Source organism: Panulirus ornatus, chromosome 12 (assembly GCF_036320965.1).
Source record: "Panulirus ornatus isolate Po-2019 chromosome 12, ASM3632096v1, whole genome shotgun sequence".
NCBI classification, from domain to species: domain Eukaryota; kingdom Metazoa; phylum Arthropoda; class Malacostraca; order Decapoda; family Palinuridae; genus Panulirus; species Panulirus ornatus.
Window position 1 is genome coordinate 28,028,862 of NC_092235.1, and position 21,271 is coordinate 28,050,132.

General features: G+C 38.8%; 1 protein-coding gene and 1 long non-coding RNA gene across 2 annotated transcripts in view; one reads left to right on the forward strand and one right to left on the reverse strand.

Moving 5' to 3' along the window:
• Cals (calsyntenin 1) overlaps nt 1-18,891 on the forward strand; it is a 218,701-nt gene extending 199,810 nt beyond the window's left edge. The window contains exons 11-16 of the mRNA XM_071667708.1: nt 156-329; nt 451-583; nt 2,677-3,163; nt 4,396-4,678; nt 13,383-13,555; nt 15,032-18,891. Of these exons, the coding sequence (XP_071523809.1) occupies nt 156-329; nt 451-583; nt 2,677-3,163; nt 4,396-4,678; nt 13,383-13,555; nt 15,032-15,196 (1,415 nt within the window). The 3' untranslated portion in view covers nt 15,197-18,891. The remainder of the gene's footprint in view (nt 1-155; nt 330-450; nt 584-2,676; nt 3,164-4,395; nt 4,679-13,382; nt 13,556-15,031) is intronic.
• LOC139751969 (uncharacterized) lies at nt 129-15,633 on the reverse strand. The gene is made up of 3 exons (XR_011713457.1): nt 15,493-15,633; nt 13,295-13,584; nt 129-398 (listed from the first exon to the last, which is right to left on the reverse strand). It is a non-coding gene; the product is annotated as an uncharacterized lncRNA (long non-coding RNA).
• Nucleotides 18,892-21,271: the final 2,380 nt, after the last annotated feature.

The following is a 21,271-nucleotide window of genomic DNA, read 5'->3' on the forward strand; positions in this document are numbered from 1 at the left end:
AAATGCAATATCAAAATTACAGAATACTATGCAAGCAATTATAATTATCGTAATATGGCTCTACAGATATGCTAGAAAAAGCAACATATGTAGTATATAAGACAGAATGACAGGAACATTGATTTGGACTTTGTTTAATCTATATTTTCTCTCAGGATCTGAAAGCAACATGAAGCATGGACTAACAGGTTACTTGGCTGGATTGTCAGTGCTGGTGGGTGATCTGGAATCACCAAAAGTCCTCTCTTGTCTCACCCGTTGTCAGGAAGCCCTTGATACTCCTGCCATGGAACTGCTTCAGCCAAGCATGGAACTTCTCACCAACAATGGTAACATCACTTTGAATAATTTGGTTGTGATGTGCAGTTGTAACTATTATTGTCATTCTCATTTGTATCCTGTAAAAAAATCTCCATGCAGTATATATAACAAGTTAATATTTCTTTACAGAAATGACACAGATCACCATAGAAGGTAATAATGTGACCAATTTAGAAACTCTGATCCGCCGTGTTGCTTACCTTAATGGCAGGGACTTTCCCACACCTGGACGCCGTCCCATCACTGTTACTACCAACATCTTGTACGTACCATTCTTTTAAATTTACATCTGTAAAAGTAAGCCTTGAAAAAAAAAAATTTACCCAGTTTCCTTTTCCACCAAGAACAGACAAACAACAGCCTCATTATTATTAATTTATTTTATTTTGCTTTGTCGCTGTCTCCCGCGTTAGCGAGGTAGCGGAAGGAAACAGACGAAAGAATGGCCCAACCCACCCACATACACATGTATATACATACACGTCCACACACGCAAATATACATACTTATACATCTCAATGTACACATATATATATACATACACAGACATATACATATATACACAGGTACATAATTCATACTGTCTGCCTTTATTTATTCCCATCGCCACCCCGCCACAATAATCTGCCTCATATGCAGATTATTACACAGACACACACACAAACTGCAGCATCATTTGGGCACCAACTTAACATACAGAAATAAGCAAGTTAGACAGAATTCTGAATCACTCACGAGAAGAGTCAAGGGGATGGAAAACACAAAATATCATGAGACAGTTGTACAATCTGATGTTTTTCAGCCGTAAATGCACTGCGCAACACCCCAAATAATAACATCAACATGCTATCTAATTCATGGTGTTTAAGTGCCTTTCCTATTGTGGTGTCCATGCACTAATTCAATCATGGATGCCTACACAACTCTAATATTATAGGGTGTATATATATATATTTTTATTTATTCATTTTATATATTTTGCTTTGTCGCTGTCTCCCGTGTTAGCGAGGTAGTGCAAGGAAACAGATGAAAGAAATGGCCCAACCCACCCACATACACATGTATATACATACACGTCCACACATGCAAATATACATACCTATACATCTCAACGTAGACATATATATACACACACAGACATATACATATATACACATGTACATAATTCTTGCAGTCTGCCTTCATTCATTCCCGTCGCCACCCCGCCACACGTGAAATGACAACCCCCTCCCACCGCATGTGCACGAGGTAGCACTAGGAAAAAGACAACAAAGGCCACATTCATTCACACTCAGTCTCTAGCTGTCATGTAATAATGCCCGAAACCACAGCTCCCTTTCCACATCCAGGCCCCACAGAACTTTCCATGGTTTACCCAGACGCTTCACATGCCCTGATACAATCCATTGACAGCACGTCGACCCCAGTATACCACATCATTCCAATTCACTCTATTCCTTGCACGCCTTTCACCCTCCTGCATGTTCAGGCCCCGATCACTCAAAATCTTTTTCACTCCATCTTTCCACCTCCAATTTGGTCTCCCACTTCTCCTCGTTCCCTCCACCTCTGACACATATATACTCTTTGTCAATCTTCCCTCACTCATTCTCTCCATGTGACCAAACCACTTCAAAACACCCTCTTCTGCTCTCTCAACCACTCTCTTTTTATTACCACACATCTCTCTTACCCTAATATTACATACTCGATCAAACCACCTCACACCACATATTGTCCTCAAACATCTCATTTCCAGCACATCCACCTTCCTCCGCACAACTCTATCCATAGCCCACGCCCCCTAACCATATAACATTGTTGAAACCACTATTCCTTTAAAGATACCCATTTTTGCTTTCCAAGATAACGTTCTCGACTTCCACACATTTTTCAATGCTCCCAGAACTTTCGCCCCCTCCCTCACCTTATGATTCACTTCTGCTTCCATGGTTCCATCCGTTGCCAAATCCACTCCCAGATGTCTAAAACTCTTCACTTCCTGCAGTTTTTCTCCTTTCAAACTTACCTCCCAATTGACTTGTCCCTAAACCCTACTGTACCTAATAACCTTGCTCTTATTCACATTTATTCTCAGCTTTCTTCTTTCACACACTTTACCAAACTCAGTCTTCAGCTTCTGCAGTTTCTCACCAGAATCAGCCACCAGTGCTGTATCATCAGCGAACAACAACTGACTCACTTCCCAAGCTATCTCATCCACAAGAGACTGCATACTTACCCCTCTTTCCTGGTAGTGCCAGGAAAACAGACAAAAATGGCCACATTCGTTCACACTCAGTCTCTAGCTATCACGTGTCATGTATTTAAGTGTAATTCTTTTCTACCTCCCAGGTGCGATTCTGGAAAGGCATTGAAAGTAGCAACAGCTCAGAGCTTTGTGGTGGTGATGCAGCCACACCAACCAAGTATTGAACTCAATGGTACTACCAACTTTGCAGAGGAGTATGAGTCATTCCGTCAGGGTCTTCGTGTTTTCCCTGATGTTGGAGTATATCTATCAGCAGCTGCTGAGGAAGCCACAGCTCCTACCCCAGGAGGCCAGTTGGATGAATGTGTGGTCTCTGTGTATCCACCTCTAAACCCTGATCATGAAGCTTTGCTTCTTCCTGACAACCTCATCTCAGAGCTAGGACTAGTATCGTCCATGACACGGCAGGGAACAACAATTTCTGGAGCCCACACAACACACCACTACCAGTCTATCCTTCGACAAATTCATTATGCAAACCGCAAGCCTGCATATTACCTCAACCGTGCATTCAAACTGTCATGTTCTGAACTAGGAGGTAGATTTACCAGCAATGAATATCTCCAGACAGTTAGTATTTACTGTTTTACATGTTTTATCAAAGGTTTTCTGATATATTTTAACTACAAATCAAGCATCAGTTTAAAAAAACAAAGACAAAAATATCATTTCTTGTATTTGTTTAACCAAAGTTTTCTAAAATATTTGAACTACATTTATCTTAAACAGTTATCTACATTTATCTTAAACAGTTTCAAACTTGACCACTTGATTAAAGAACTAATAGCAACTGATTGCTTAAGGAAGTAACAGTCTTTTGGTTTGACTTACCTTATGATGTTTAATGAGGTTCTTTACCCCACAGTATGGTATCAGATCAAACTACCATGTTATACCTTGGGTTAGTCAGCTTGTACCATGTTATACCTTGGGTTAGTCAGCTTGTACCAAACATGACTACTGTAATATGGCTGGTCTGAGTTGCTCTTCGGCCCTTTTTAAATTTTTTGATAGCAGTCCATATGGTTCCTAACAGGTTCGATGAATTAATAATCAGTCTTGGACATGTGTCTGCACTCATTTTTTTCTTTCATGTATTGGTTGTGAAGTGGCCTTCACCAACAGGTTAGCTGAGGTTTAACAATGGGACTTTGTAGCTATAACTTACAGAGCACTGGAGTTAAGCATCTCTTATTCAAAACTTATTTCATGACCACATTAGACATTAAAAATTGTCATTCACAGATATTCAGTTTGATGCATACTCATTTTGGCAGACCATTTTATTAAGCACCAGTACAATGATTAGATTAGATCTGTTATTAAATCTACCTCTTCTACATTATAGATAAAATCAATTTCCACTGAATAGTATATAATTAATTTCTCCCCTATCCCTGGGGATAGGGGAGAAAGAATACTTCCCATGTATTCCCTGCGTGTTATAGAAGAATAAAAGGGGAGGGAGCGGGTGGCTGGAGGTCCTCCCCTCTCGTTTTTTTTCCAAAAGAAGGAACAGAGAAGGGGCCAGGTGAGGTCATTCCCTCAAAAGCCCAGTCCTCTGTTCTTAACGCTACCTCGCTAACGCGGGAAATGGCGAATAGTGTGAAAGAAAGAAAGAAAGTATATAATTAAACCCAGGAAACTATTCAGTGCTTGAGAAGCAAATGAATGTTAAAAGTATTGACTTTGAGAAAATTCATGACAAGTTTTCCATTGATAATTTTCCTTGTGTGTGTGTGTGGGTTTGTTAAGGCATTAATCAGAAAATTAGAAATGACATTAATGAACGCTTTCTGCAGGTGACGGTGATCCATCCACAACTGAGTGTGGACAAGAGTGCAAGTCTCTCTGGCAGTGGAAGCCCTGTAGTCAGCAATCCCCCTGAGAACACAGATCACCTTGATCACAGCTCTCATAGCGAGGTAGCAGAAAATGGTCACCCTATTTCTCACCACAACCCACCTCCTCTACCAGCTCATGCTAAGTTAGCAGCTCATCATGTAGAGCTTAAACCTGCACATACTGTCAGTGATGTCTACTTCACCTCCAATGTCATGGAAGGAGTAGCAGTTAACAGTGCTGGTAAGATCAATATTGAAGTTTTTTAAAATGTGAGATTATTTCTCAACCTTCATTTTTCCTTCAGTCTGATGAATTTCAAAGGCTCCAGAAATTTCTTTTTCCACACTTACATTAATTTCCTGGCTGTTCTTTCTTTCAACGTATTTGTTAATTTTCAGAAAAACACTACCTCTTCAAAAGTCTTCTCAGAAGAGGGTCAGGTAATGTATAATGTTTTTGTAGTTCTCAGGTTTTATGTAGAGGAAAGTATCTCCCGGATCTGAGAGTAACATGAGCAACATGCTCCTTTATGTGCTCACAGAGGGTATTCACTCTTTAGAGCTTCAGGATCACTTTCTGAAGGAAAATAAAAGCTGTTTCAATATCAACTTGATACACTGAATGTTATCCTGTTGAGGCACTGTGAAGTGATGTGTTGTTTGCAGTAACAGAACTGTTACTACTCTAAGGCATTGAGCTGGAGGAACTGGCAGCCTCATAATCAATCAGTTAAAGTACTATTGTACAAACTTACACATAAAATTGTCAGATATTGGGCAGTTTTACAAAGTAACCACTTCAGTCACTGCCAGTAGACTGTTCTAATCAGAGATCTGTATTCTCTTGTAAAGAAGTCTCAAAGAGACTAGCTGTTGGTCTACCTATTTCCCTCATCAAGAGACTAGCTGTTGGTCTATCTATTTACCTCATCGAGAAACTAGCTGTATATATCTTTTATATTTAACACAAATTTACATGGGATGGATCACGTGCATATCACCATGCTGTTTTTCTAGGAATAAATTTTTAGAGCTGGGGTCCTAAAAGCAAATCCCAGAGTCTGAGAAAGGGCAGAGACACTTAATTTCATAAGTTAGACATGCTAATGTGTCATCCTAAAATACCAAGAAACAAAATTGTCAGTGAGCATTTTACACTGCTTATTTGTAATTTGACCTTGATTTTAGACATGTATGATGCTCCCTTTAGCAGGAAAATATGATTTGCATTATAATCATTTTCCAAGTATGAGCATCAAAGACTGATAATCTCAGTGATTGAAAAACAGCACATTGAAAACGTCAGTATGTCATGAGGATTTGAGCTTGACTTAGAAAAAAGGACCTTGCCACTTAATCAACATTCTTTGGTAGCAGTTGTATAGAAATGATAATAAGCCTATGAGTAAATGACAGTGGCAATGCAAATTTTGTTAATCATCAAAGATGACCTTTATTGCAGCACAGCCTTTCATGAGAACAGCATGGCAAGGAACTATGGGAAAACTTCTTCCAGAATATTTAAGGAATACTATGGAAAGATGCTTGGACTTGTTAAAAAAGCACCAAGTTAGCTCCCTCAAAGTTATATCAGACCAGCCTTATTACACAGTATCAGTATCTATCTATATCTCTGATGCCTGTTCCCAACTGAAACACCCTCAAGGGGGTGGCCATGGCAATAGTCTCCGTAACAAGTGAACTCCGGTGCACTATCAGTATATTGTAAATATAGACCAACAGCATCAAACGACCCACCAAAAGACTACCTATGGATCATATGCACTGATGACTGTGTGTGTTTCTTGACTGATGGACACTAAACTCTACTTGTTCTCCTGCTCTACACAATACAAACTGATTATATATATTACATTATTTCCCACTGGGTTCTGACCAGCCAGCATATTCAATTACCAAACACCCAGGGACAGTCCTTGAAACATGCTGAAAAATTTACCGCATGGGAAAACAACAGAACACAAAGAATGGCAAGTATCTGTCTGAGAAATGCATCGTATAATGTGAGTGCATTCTGACCCCCACATAAGTAAAGTAAGGGACATCTTTTCTAAAGAAGTACTTTTATTGCTGACCAAGTTCAATTGCTTTATAGCTTACTATACATAACTACAATGGATGCAGATGTTAATATCTCAAAAGAATTAGGGAAACCTCTTCAAATAAGTTACATCATCATGAATTTAAGAATGTATGACATTTAATGTGGGCTTCAGCTGGGACTTGGCAAAAAGATAGTCATTGGATATGAGGTAATCTAAAGGAGAGAGATCTTTTGAGATCCAAACATCTGTTATAGGTAATGCTTCCTAAATATTTAAAACCATCCATTATGGTACAGCAGATCTGCTAAAATAGAAAATGAGATTTATTTAAAAGTTTTGTAAATATAAAGTTATTAATGAAGATGATCTATAAATTTTATTCATTATTGAAGTCATTGCAATTAAAGCTTCATAATATCATGTCTGCAAGTAGCACATGAATCTGTTATGTGATCAGTATTTTAATGATACCATTTGAAGAATTTTGTGCAATTTAATAAATGAATTAAATGACATGGTTTGACTTCAAAATTAACATAATTAATTTTTAAATTTAATTTACTGATTATGGTAACGTAGAGTGAGAATGAAAGGGATATAACCAAGGTCTCAAAGAAAAGCAGCTTTGGCTAGAAAAAAAAATTGATTGTAGGCACTTACTTTCCCCTGCTTGTGGCCAACAGACCTGTATGGGGGTAGCAGGACTCAGGTTGCTGTGCTTGCTGCGGGTGAGCTCAACAGATGCCATGCATCACTGGCTCTTTAGAAAAGCTATTCACAGCACTTATTCAGGGCTTGAATCCAGGCTACCATAATGCATATAGTAAAGGAGATGGAGGATCTAGTGAATTAAAGTAAAGCAATACACTTGGACCTCGGTTTTCCATAAATGTCTTACATGAGCACATGATTTTTCATGCAACTATAGTCTTTTTCAGAATATGCTCTTTGATTTTTTTGCACTTCTTTCCATGCAATGTTAATCCAGTAATAGCAATAGTACCAATACGTGGGTGAAACTAAAATAGCCTATATCTCCTCAACTGTAGCTTCTGTAATGTTAACCTAGCCCACATAAGCCAACCCACTTAAACCATTCTAATGAAATGCCTGTAATGAGTGTGTTAGTGGTTTTGATGCACAAGACTGGGTTATAGTGATGGGTGATTTGAATGCAAAGGTGAGTAATGTGGCAGTTGAGGGAATAATTGGTATACATGGGGTGTTCAGTGTTGTAAATGGAAATGGTGAAGAGCTTGTAGATTTATATGCTGAAAAAGGACTGGTGATTGGGAATACCTGGTTAAAAAAGCAACATATACATAAGTATACATATGTAAGTAGGAGAGATGGCCAGAGAGCTTTATTGGATTACGTGTTAACTGACAGGCGTGCGAAAGAGAGACTTTTGGATGTTAATGTGCTGAGAGGTGCAACTGGAGGGATGTCTGATCATTATCTTGTGGAGGCGAAGGTGAAGATTTGTATAGGTTTTCAGAAAAGAAGAGAGAATGTTGGGGGGAAGAGGGTGGTGAGAGCAAGTGAGCTTGGGAAGGAGACTTGTGTGAGGAAGTACCAGGAGAGACTGAGTACAGAATGGAAAAAGGTGAGAACAAAGGAGGTAAGGGGAAAGGGGGAGGAATGGGATGTATTTAGGGAAGCAGTGATGGCTTGCGCAAAAGATGCTTGTGGCTTGAGAAGCGTGGGAGGTGGGTTGATTAGAAAGGGTAGTGAGTGGTGGGATGGAGAAGTAAGATTATTAGTGAAAGAGAAGAGAGAGGCATTTGGACGATTTTTGCAGGGAAAAAATGCAAATGAGTGGGAGATGTATAAAAGAAAGAGACAGGAGGTCAAGAGAAAGGTGCATAGGTGAAAAAGAGGGCAAATGAGAGTTGGGGTGAGAGAGTATCATTAAATTTTTGGGAGAATAAAAAGATATTCTGGAAGAAGGTAAATAAAGTGCATAAGACAAGGGAGCAAATGGGAACTTCAGTGAAGGGGGCTAATGGAGAGGTGATAACAAGTAGTGGTGATGTGAGAAGGAGATGGAGTGAGTATTTTGAAGGTTTGTTGGATGTGTTTGATGATAGAGTGGCAGATATAGGGTGTTTTGGTTGAGGTGGTGTGCAAAGTGAGAGGTTTAGGGAAAATGATTTGGTAAACAGAGAAGAGGTAGTAAAAGCTTTGCAGAAGATGAAAGCCGGCAAGGCAGCAGGTTTGGATGGTATTGCAGTGGAATTTATTGAAAAAGGGGGTGACTGTATTGTTGACTGGTTGGTAAGGTTATTTAATGTATGTATGATTCATGGTGAGGTGCCTGAGGATTGGCGGAATGCATGCATAGTGCCATTGTATAAAGGCAAAGGGGATAAGTGTGAGTGCTCAAATTACAGAGGTATAAATTTGTTGAGTATTCCTGGTAAATTATATGGGAGGGTATTGATTGAGAGGGTGAAGGCATGTACAGAGCATCAGATTGGGGAAGAGCAGTGTGGTTTCAGAAGTGGTAGAGGATGTGTGGATCAGGTGTTTGCTTTGAAGAATGTATGTGAGAAATACTTAGAAAAGCAAATGGATTTGTATGTAGCATTTATGGATCTGGAGAAGGCATATGATAGAGTTGATAGAGATGCTCTGTGGAAGGTACTAAGAATATATGGTGTGGGAGGCAAGTTGTTAGAAGCAGTGAAAAGTTTTTATCGAGGATGTAAGGCATGTGTACGTGTAGGAAGAGAGGAAAGTGATTGGTTCTCAGTGAATGTAGGTTTGTGGCAGGGGTGTGTGATGTCTCCATGGTTGTTTAATTTGTTTATGGATGGGGTTGTTAGGGAGGTGAATGGAAGAGTTTAGGAAAGAGGGGCAAGTATGCAGTCTGTTGGGATGAGAGAGTTTGGGAAGTGAGTTAGTTGTTGTTCGCTGATGATACAGCGCTGGTGGCTGATTCATGTGAGAAACTGCAGAAGCTGGTGACTGAGTTTGGTAAAGTGTGTGAAAGAAGAAAGTTAAGAGTAAATGTGAATAAGAGCAAGGTTATTAGGTACAGTAGGGTTGAGGGTCAAGTCATTTGGGAGGTAAGTTTGAATGGAGAAAAACTGGAGGAAGTAAAGTGTTTTAGATATCTGGGAGTGGATCTGGCAGCGGATGGAACTATGGAAGCGGAAGTGAATCATAGGGTGGGGGAGGGGGCGAAAATCCTGGGAGCCTTGAAGAATGTGTGGAAGTCGAGAACATTATCTCGGAAAGCAAAAATGGGTATGTTTGAAGGAATAGTGGTTCCAACAATGTTGTATGGTTGCGAGGCGTGGGCTATGGATAGAGTAGTGTGCAGGAGGATGGATGTGCTGGAAATGAGATGTTTGAGGACAATATGTGGTGTGAGGTGGTTTGATCGAGTAAGTAATGTAAGGGTAAGAGAGATGTGTGGAAATAAGAAGAGCGTGGTTGAGAGAGCAGAAGAGGGTGTTTTGAAATGGTTTGGGCACATGGAGAGAATGAGTGAGGAAAGATTGACCAAGAGGATATATGTGTCAGAGGTGGAGGGAACGAGGAGAAGTGGGAGACCAAATTGGAGGTAATATATATATATATATATTATAATTCCCTTATAGCAAGTTTCAGCCTTTCACCAAATAAATGAATTCTCTAATGACGAGTTAAATTGTAGTGAAATTTCAGTAAATAAGCTGCCAGCGTGGGAGATACCTTTATCCCTAACATCATTCACACTGTGTTAGCACAAAATACCTAACCCAAAAATATTAGTACGTATACAATACACTATAATACCTTTTTATCATGACCATTTGATTGCTCTTATGTGCTGTATTTACTTCAATGTGATTAAACATGATTTTGATTTATCTTTCCTGTCATATACTCCTATAACTGGATTGCACATCTTCTTTATTATCTTGTGAGGATGTTTCCATTACAATTTTATATTGGAAAATCGAGGGCTAAGTGTAATTGAATAGCAGTAATGCATAAAAAAAGTTATTGACAAATTAATTTCACTTCTTTCCACAAGGCATTTTTAGAACTTCTGACAGGTTTGCATTAATATGTTTGGAGTGTATTTGTCTTTTCATAAGCTATTTGTAACTCTCCCTCTTTCTCAAATATTCTTATTTCCCCAAATCTAGTGTTATGCTATTCTTATTGACTCCTAATTTGTCTGTGGATTAAATGTTTCAGGTCATTGCTTTATTACTCTTCATTTCAAGTATTCACTTATAAAGTGGGTATCATGTTGGAATGCCCCAGGAAGCATTCACAAATAAAAGTTGATAGCCTCCAAATATTCTCACAGTCATCAGAAGAAATATCCTGGTGAATTTGGCCTGGATTCCCCTCTTGCTTGCATAATTTGCACATGTTTATAGCCATGTACCTCAAAGAATTAGGCTAATCACATCCTTTATCTAAAGCTGTTCCACTTACTTTTGTTCATGATGTTAGTCATTTGCACTTATAGTTTGCTAGAACTATTATTTTGTAATACCTGAAGTACTGTGGAGCATTTACCTTCTTGCTCCTGGTGTTCTCAGTTAGTATAGGAGAGTTTTTATAATTAATGATACTGATTCTTTATATCTTGAATGTTTGTATGAACTGTTAGAACTAAAACTGACCTGTAGATTGAAATATCAGTGGTGTTGATAAGGAATTTAAATAAGCATAGAGGGTTAGCACTTTACAGATGCTATTTACTCATAGATATGTAGGGTCAGTTTTATGTAGTGTGTTGACATCTGAGGTCTTATAGAGCTAAGGAGTCACTCTGTTTCATTTCACATTTGATAAGTGTTTTTACTTCCACCTTATTACAAGGAACACACTGTTACATACATCTGTACATACACTCTACCTCCATGGATAAGAGTTATGGATTTCCATAATGTACTATATATATATTGGAAAGGAGCGGTGTGGTTTCAGAAGTGGTAGGGGATGTGTGGATCAGGTGTTTGCTTTGAAGAACATTTGTGAGAAATACTTAGAAAAACAGATGGATTTGAATGTAGCATTTATGGATCTGCCCCCCTTCCCCCGTGTCAATGAGATCACACCAGGAAAATAGGCAAAAAAAAAAAAAAAGGGCACATTCATTTACAGTCAGTCTCTAGCTGTCAGGTATAATGCATCAAAACCACAACCCCCTAGCCACATCCAGACCCCACAGACCTTTCCATAGTTTTCCCCAGATGTTTCACATGCCCTGGTTCAGTCCATTAACAGCATGTCGACTCTGTTATACCACATCAATCCAGTTCACTCTACTCCTTGCACGCCTCTCATCCTCCTGCATGTTCAGGCCCCAATCACTCAAACTCCTTTTCACTCCATCCCTCCACCTCCAATTTGGTCTCCTGCCTCTCCTTGTTCCCTCCACCTGACACACATATATCCTTTTTGTCAACCCTTCCTCTCATTTTCTTATGTCCATATTTCAACTCACCCTCTTCTCTCTCAACCACACACTTTATTGCCACACATCTCTCTTACCCTTTCATTACTTAATCAAACCCCCTCACACCACATATTGTCCTCAGACATTTAATTTCCAACACATCCACCCTCCTCCACACAACCCTATCTATAGCCCCTGCCTTGCAATCATATAATATTGTTGGAACTACTATTCTTTCAGACATAGCCATTTTCACACCACAAGATAACGTTTTCTATTTCCACACATGCTTCACCACTCCCAGAAACTTCACCCCCTCCCTCACCCTATAACTCACTTCCACTTCCATGGTTCCATTCACTGCTAAGTCAACTCCCATATATCTAAAACACTTCACATCCTCCAATTTTTCTCCATTCAAACTCACATCGTAACTAACTTGTCCCTCAACCTTGTTGAACATGATGATCTTGCTCTTATTCACATTTACTCTCAGCTTTCTTTCACACACTTTTCCAAACTCAGTCACAACTGCAGCTTCTCACTCAAATCAGCCACCAGTGCTGTATTATCAGCAAACAACAACCGACTCACTTCCCAGGCCCTTTCATCCCCAACAGACTGCATATTCACCCTTCTCCAAAACTCTTTCATTTACTTTGAAACAATCACTTTCCTCTCTTCCTACTTGAACACATACCTTACAACCCTTGATAAAAACTTATCGTTCCTTCAAGTAGCTTATGGTGTGAAAATACATTTTGTCTAACATAGCAATTCCCTTAATGACAGACTCATTGATTCATATACCTCATGTCAGGTTACTCTAGTTAGGATGAAATGTCTGCAATGAAAAGGCAATGGTTTTAGGACTGGTAAGACAATCTGTTTTCTAGTATAGTGCATTATCCATCTGGCAAAATAAATATCCTGCTTTAGAGATACCGTAAGTGATGATTCAACACAGTTGTTATAATTAGTTGCTATTATCCCTGTCTGCCAATTGTAACAAGTTGCTTATATATTGGCAGTACTTGTTGCCTTATCCCTAGCACTGAAACCTTGTTTCATAAACCTTGCCTGACACACATGGCAGGGGAGTAGTTTACACTTGTAGCACATATGTATATCCCTAGGGATGACAGAGAATGAATATTACATGAACCTCCTGTCAGTAAAACTGGGGGGAGCAGGGAGCTGGAAATCATAACCCCCCAATTATTACAATTATTATTACTAGTATCCAAAGGAAGGAGACAAGCAAGGATTTTTCCTCTAAGGCTAAGTTTACTGTTCTCTGGTACTACCTCGTTAAGGTGGGAAACTGCAAACAGGTATGAGAAAAGGAAAAATACTTTGAAAGAATTTCAGTTATGCTTACCTTGGATAACAATTTATGGCTGGTACATCTGCTACAAAGTTACAAATAAACATTGCTGTGTATAACTTGGAGATCTTGATGACAACAGGACATGCAGTGACCATCATTATCGTTGTCTGTGTGGGCTTCCTGGTGTTCATGGTGGTGCTGGGTGTCATACGTGTTCGTGCTGCCCACACTCGTAATGCACATGAAGATGTTGCTGACGCTGAGATGGCCTGGGATGATTCCTCATTAAATATCACGGTTAATCCTATGGAGGTGAGTTGCTTGTGTCTACCTGCATGCATCTGAAGTTTTCAGAAATAACCTTTAGTTCATTTAGTAGTTTTGCTCTTACAAATTGATTCTTATTAGTTTTATTTTATTTTTCCTAATATGATTACTATCTGTGTGATCATCTGTTCTTGGTGCTACTTCACTAATATGGGAGAGGTGAGAAAGTATGGAAAGAAAAATTATTGTATTTTATCCTTGGGGATAGGGTGAGAATTTTTATCCATTCGTTTCCAGCTTTCATATCCAGCAATTAACAGGCAGGAGTGGGAGACTGAAAACCCCTCTTGCATTGTAACTTTCCAAGAACAGGAATGAGAATGATCTAAAGATGGCTTTGTCCTCATAGGCTCAGGATGGGATATCTGAATGTGCTTGAATATAATTAGGATGAGAAAGGAGAGATGCATGCTCTATCTGCCTAGAGAAACTGGGATATTCTGGTTCTTAGTGAAATCAAGTTAAAGGGGAAAGGGGGTAGAATGGTCTGGGAACATTCAATTAAACCTCCTCACACCATACATAGTCCTCAAGCATTTCACTTTGACCATATCAACCCTCTTTACATTTTTGTAAAAGGCACGTCTTGCATCCACGTGACACTGACGAGACTCCTACACCATCAGACATACCCATCTTTTCCCTCTAAGAAAGTAAATTCTCTTCACATGCATCCCTCAGTGTTACCAAGTCTTTTGCCGCACCCTATCACTAACCCTATGACTTGCTTCAGCTCCCATGGTTCCATTTGCTGCCATATCCGCTTCCAAATATCTGAAATACTCTACTTCTTCCAACTTTTCTCCATTTAAACTCAGTCCTATCAACCTGCCTCTTTTGTGATAGACCTAATTATTTGCTTTTATTCATATTTACTCTCAAATTTCTCCTTTCACATGCTTTCCAAACTCAGACACCAGGTTCTGCAGTTTCTCACAAATATGCTACCAGTGCTGTCATTGGCAAGCAAGAGCTGACTTGTCTCCCTGACCATCCCACCCCAACGAACTGCATACCTGCTCCTCTCTCTAAGTTAGAAATGACCCTCAATTTTTGCTCATTTGTTTTACTAAAACTGGTGCTGTGTACTTTTTAAAACATGATTTGATGGAAGGGATGAATAGCCTTATAAACTAAGTTACAGAAACAAACTTGCATATACAGTGCACCCTCTTTCTCATTGTGGGTCTGGAGTTGGGTCGCACACAAACCCTCGAGTTTCATATTATATTAAATAATTGGTATGACTTTACTACCCAGCTATATTGAGCAAATATAGTCTCTATGCTGATACTCACAGACAGTGGATGGTTCAAGAAAACTATGAAATGCAAGTTTTCTCAACAGTTTACAGTAATACAGGATCAATTGAATATTATAATTTTCTATCATGTCCAGAGCAAAGGTCAGAATAATTTGGGATTTTCATATATTAACTGAAGAACATAATTAACTTTACAGCAACAGCTGGAATTGGCGGAAACGCAGCGCTTGAGGGATGATGATGATGATGATGATGATTCATCCGATGATGGCAGCAACTTCAATGATGACTTAGACTCTTCAGATGAAGATGAAGGGAAGCCTAAAGAACTGGAGTGGGATGATTCCACCCTCAAGATTTAATTTCTTTTTATAATTTAAGTTGTCTTGACTGAAAATCCACTGGGACACAGTGGGATGGTTCATATGACAGATTGATCACAACCCTATTAGAGACTAACCTGAAGTTTTAAATATATTTTCAAGTTGTTTTTATTGTAGATATATCAGAAAATCTTTTAAATGCTCTTAACAGACTAATAACACTGTACAGTGCCAGCTGGAGTTATATACTTTAAAAATTCTCTTCTCTGTGACTATGGCTGGTCAGTTCATCCTGCCAAGCAGTCCAGATTTGCTGTGTCACCCAGTTGACTAACCTTCAGAGAAGTGGACTTTGAATGTTGGCCTTTCAGTCATCAGTTCTGTACAGGGTCCATGTTGGCTGTTCAGGTGTCAAGTTCTGTAACTGGATCCATGTTGGCCATTCAGTCATCAGTTCTGTACTGGGTCCATCAAAGTGTCTCGGAGAATGGGGTTAATTACGTGCATGTGATATTCCTGCGGGAATATTACTAGCTAAAATACCTGTCTTATGAATAGCCATATATGCCACTAGCTATTGACATGTTTTGTTACTAGCACAGATATTTTAGAATAGCTTATATTCACTTGAAGTTTATAAATTACCTGGACATTGAAAAAAGTATATACTATTGTGAAATAAATGATGGTTCAGGTGACTGTTTTAAATAATGATAGAGTATGTATCTTGTGTATTATAGCGTATCAATTGATTCCACAACAAAGTGTCTCAAACCGGTTCCTACAGCGGTTATTTTAAAGGCCTTGTTGTTTCACTGACATGGAAAGTTATGGGGATATGCCTTTCTTGATAACATTACTGTCTGAAAGGTATGAAACAATTCTAGAGTTGGATTTGGAGAATGATCTGGGAGGTGCCACTAAGGGAAACATGTATCCACTTTAGTCTGCTTATATTTTTGAAGGTAAAAGTGGCAGCATTCGTACTGCCACATGCAACCTGGGAACACTTGGGAGGAATGATAGAAATGTTTACATATCTCAACCTGCCTATATTATTTGGTATCATTACTTTGTAGAATAATCAGTATAGCAAGATGTATGTATTTAGTAGTCCACTGTAGCCTAAAATGAAGTGTTTAGTCACAAGCTATGTAAAAAATACAATAATTTTGCTAATATAAATCTTTTTAAGGTGCCAGGATGTGGATGACAAAGATGTTGAACAAAGTGTCATATGTGTGATATAGAGACTTGTCACTTCCACAAAACCTCAGCTGGCAACCAGACACAGGGATGGCTCTCCTATGTTGCACATAATAATGTGAGGGAAAATGAGCCATGTAGATTATCAGTACATGGTCCATAGTCACCTGACATGTCACAAATTTAGGTAAGAGACAGATCTAAGGTGAATTGATAATTCTACTCGTCCTAAACTATATTGTACATTTTTGTCTGATGATCATATTTATTCTCTGAAGGCCTTATGTACTTATGGAAAGTTTCAAGATAATCTATAGCAGCTTGATGGCACACGTTCATAGACCTCAGGTTAGCCAGTATGGGAGACCTGTCGCTGTGTTTCACAGGCTCCTCCTCTCATATTGTCATATTTTAGCATTTGCACTGCTAATATTTAACCTGGGAGTCTTTCTGCTGGTTGCTTCACATCTTGGCTATTCAGAAACTAACACATATCAAAGCTTTTATGTTCATTTATATATTAATTTTGTTTTTTGTTTCTAGTTTTTTAAAAGGGGATCGGTGAAAAGAGTACAGAATTCATGGATCTTCTGGCAGATATTGCATTTAGGTCGATATGAGAGGACAGTCTGTGTCAAGTCTTTTATAAATATTAACCAAGTATCCTTTATATTTTAACCTGAGTTGGAATTTATGATAACATGTTTCAACTCACATTGGAAGACAAGGTTTATCAGTTAAATATTTTGATTACATATCTGTATAAAGCTGATGCTTTAGCTGTAAATTTTAAAATAGCTTCTTGTCTGACAATGTAAGTTGGACAGTAACTTGGTTCTTTTGTGGTTGGTATGTATCGGAATACATGATGTATATTAATAACATAGTTCGCCTACTCTACGAAATGCTGAGCAACATGCCTTCTCATTATTTTCTTGGCTGTCATTTATAGCATAATTACTGTAAACATTTATTGTAAGATGCAATATTAAACTTACAAATGAGAGTATGTTCGCTAAAGCATATAGAGAAGGCTTTCTATATTTTGTAAATTCACTCTGTACAATGATTCCCATCGTAAACCTTTCCTATGTCGCTTCTCAATTGTACTGCTATCCTGACATGTACTTATGGCAGCATATATTTGCCAGGATATCTACAAGCTGTTAGATAATAACAATCAAAAGGTTATCCTACGTGTAAATGTGGAGAGGTTCGTGATTGCGACCCTTAGATTAGAGGTTCCATATGGCACATTTTCATAATCACACACAAAATGCGTTTTATGGAAGTACTGTCAAGGGCTCAAAATCACTCATCACATCACAAGCTGAGACAATCAGGGCAACATCTGTATTTCTGAACTTTCAAGACTTGAAGTGCTGTGTAACCATTTCATAGTATTGTATTGCTGTTTTAATATATTAATCATTATTTAACTCTAAATAATGATTTTTTTATCAAATCAGTGTTCTCAGAGCTGGTGTATAACTGATAGGTTTTGGAAGTTGTCAATGGAACTTGTTGCACTGTTTGCTCAGATTGTTAGCTCGTATATGAAATTCTCAGTGTTCAGAGTGTTGATGTAAAAAATGTAATAAGTATGGATAATCTGTGACGAGTCAGTAACTGATCTGTAACATTCCGTTGTAGATGACAGCAGTTTTTTGTTGTTTGAATGATAGATTTAAAGGACCATTTTTTTGTTTTGTTTTAAAGGCGGCACGCATCCCTCCCCAGAGAACAAAATTTAGTTCCTGTAATTGCTTATGTAGAATCTCTGTAGAGCAGCTTGCAGCAGTTGCCTGACAAACATTCATCAGCAACTTCAGTATATTTCTTTTGACAGCTCTGTGCTTCTTGCTTGTGCTTTTATAAAAGTCACAGATATGCTTTTAGTTAACATATACAATTTTGTTAGGACTTAACCATGAACATGAATCATGATAGTTTTATTTTGATACCTCACAAAGCAAGATTTGCCAGGATTTTTGTAATGCAGCCATTTGTAAAGGAACAACCGTGCACCAGTGACGCCAAATTACAAGGAAGGGGGATGGGTTAACGCAGATGCCAATTGTGTTGTATTGGTCCCTAAAGACACCAATATCTTCAAATGAATATATAAAACCAATCACGAGGTGACATTCAAACCCATTGTAACGGTTTCATTGTAGTCGTATAGTCATCTCATGTTAGCAATAACTTACTAAAACACTTTTATTGTCAGATTAAAGAAGATTTAAAGAATGAGTGTATTATATGTAGTAATAAGCTTCTAAAATTAACGATGTAAATTCCATAGTTTCTTTGATTACTGTGAACATTTTACTTCCTAAAATAAATCTCTTACAGTTGTATTTTCAAAACCATAAAATTATCTCATGGTCTCTGATTATAGTCTTTCTTTTGGCGGCGCTGGTGGGACATCACATGCAGGGTTGGGATGGCGCTGGCCGCTGGGTGTAGGCAGTCTGCACAAAACCCCTGGCTTATGTAATCCGTCATCAATAAAAACCTACACCCAATCATTTTTTTCTTAATGACCCTAACAATGATTTAGATCACACACTTTTCAGAATTAATAAATCACTTGTAAATAAAAAATGTTTAAATTACTCCTCAATATAGATGGATCTGTTGGTGGTGTCAAGGGTGTTTTTGCCAATATCTGTTTGTGTGGATGTACTGTTTGGTTGGACTAAATACTTTAAAATGTCAGCATTTTGTGCTTTGCTTCTTGCCAAAACTCAAAATGCCTTTAACATACACTTGAAATGCTTTCACGTGTATAATGCAATGGAGGCTTACATGTAAAGAAAGATTATTTCAAATCATTAACATCAACAGTTAAAGTAATTAATAGTAGTGCAAACCAGAGCTACTGAGATGAAATTTAGAATGCACATATTCTTTTGCAAACTAATGTATTTCCTCAGATCTTTAATGACAAGTCTGGCCACATGAGTACATCTTTCTGATGTGGCTGACTTAAAGCAATCACACAAAATTTAAAAAAAAAGTAATTTCTCCACTGGAAATGTGGCCTTATGGACAAAGAACACATCAAGGTATGGTTAGCCTACTGTATATTAACCAAACTTGGGCATATTTCCCTAAAAGATGCTCATTGTATCCTAGGAAGGGTATTTATTTATTTATATTTATTTTGTGTGGCGGGGTGGCGATGGGAATGAATAAAGGTAGACACTGTGAATTGTGTGCATGTGTATATATGTATATGTCTGTGTGTGTATATATGTGTACATTGAGATGTATGGGTATGTATATTTGCGTGTGGGGACGTGTATGTATATAGATGTGTATGGGGGTGGGTTGGGCCATTTCTTTCATCTGTTTCCTTGCGCTACCTCGCAAACGCGGGAGACAGCGACAAAGCAAAATAAATATATTTATTTCGCTTTGTCGCTGTTTCCCGCGTTAGCGAGGTAGCGCAAGGAAACAGACGAAAGAATGGCCCAACCCACCCACATACACATGTATATACATACACGTCCACACACACAAATATACATACCTATACATCTCAATGTATACATATATATACACACACAGACATATATACACATATACATAATTCATAGTCTGCCTTTATTCATTCCCATCGCCACCTCGCCACACATGGAATAACAACAACCCCCTCCCCCCTCATGTGTGTGAGGTAGCGCTAGGAAAACAACAACAAAGGCCTCATTCATTCACACTCAGACTCTAGCTGTCATGTAATAATGCACCGAAACCACAGCTCCCTTTCCACATCCAGGCCCCACAGAACTTTCCATGGTTTACCCCAGACACTTCACATGCCCTGGTTCAATCCATTGACAGCATGTCGACCCCGGTATACCACATCGTTCCAATTCACTCTATTCCTTGCACGCCTTTCACCCTCCTGCATGTTCAGACCCCGATCACTCAAAACCTTTTTCAATCCATCTTTCCACCTCCAATTTAGTCTCCCACTTCTCCTCGTTCCCTCCACCTCTGACACATATATCCTCTTAATCAATCTTTTCTCACTCATTCTCTCCATGTGACCAAATCATTTCAAAACACCCTCTTCTGCTCTCTCAACCACACTCTTTTTATTACCACACATCTCTCTTACCCTGTTATTACTTACTCGATCAAACCACCTCACACCAAATATTGTCCTCAAACATCTCATTTCCAGCACATCCACCCACCTGCGCACAACTCTATCCATAGCCCACGCCTCGCAACCATACAACATTGTTGGAACCACTATTCCTTCAAACATACCCATTTTTGCTTTCGGAGATAATGTTCTCAACTTCCACACATTCTTCAAGGCTCCCAGAATTTTCGCCCCCCTCCCCTACCCTATGATTCACTTCTGCTACCATGGTTCCATCCACTGCCAAATCCACTCCCAGATATCTAAAACACTTCACTTCCTCCAGTTTTTCTCCATTCAAACTTACCTCCCAATTGACTTGACTCTCAACCCTACTGTACCTAATAACCTTACTCTTATTCACATTTACTCTCAACTTTCTTCTTTCACACACTTTACCAAACTCAGTCACCAGCTTCTGCAGTTTCTCACATGAATCAGGCACCAGCACTGTATCATCAGCGAACAACATCTGACTCACTTCCCAAGCTCTCTCATCCACAACAGACTGCATACTTGCCCCTCTTTCCAAAACTCTTGCATTCACCTCCCTAACAACCCCATCCATAAACAAATTAAGCAACCATGGAGACATCACACACCCCTGCCGCTCACCTACATTCACTGAGAACCAATCACTTTCCTCTCTTCCCACACGAACACATGCCTTACATCCTCGATAAAAACTTTTCACTGCTTCTAACAACTTGTCTTCCACACCATATATCCTTAATACCTTCCACAGAGCA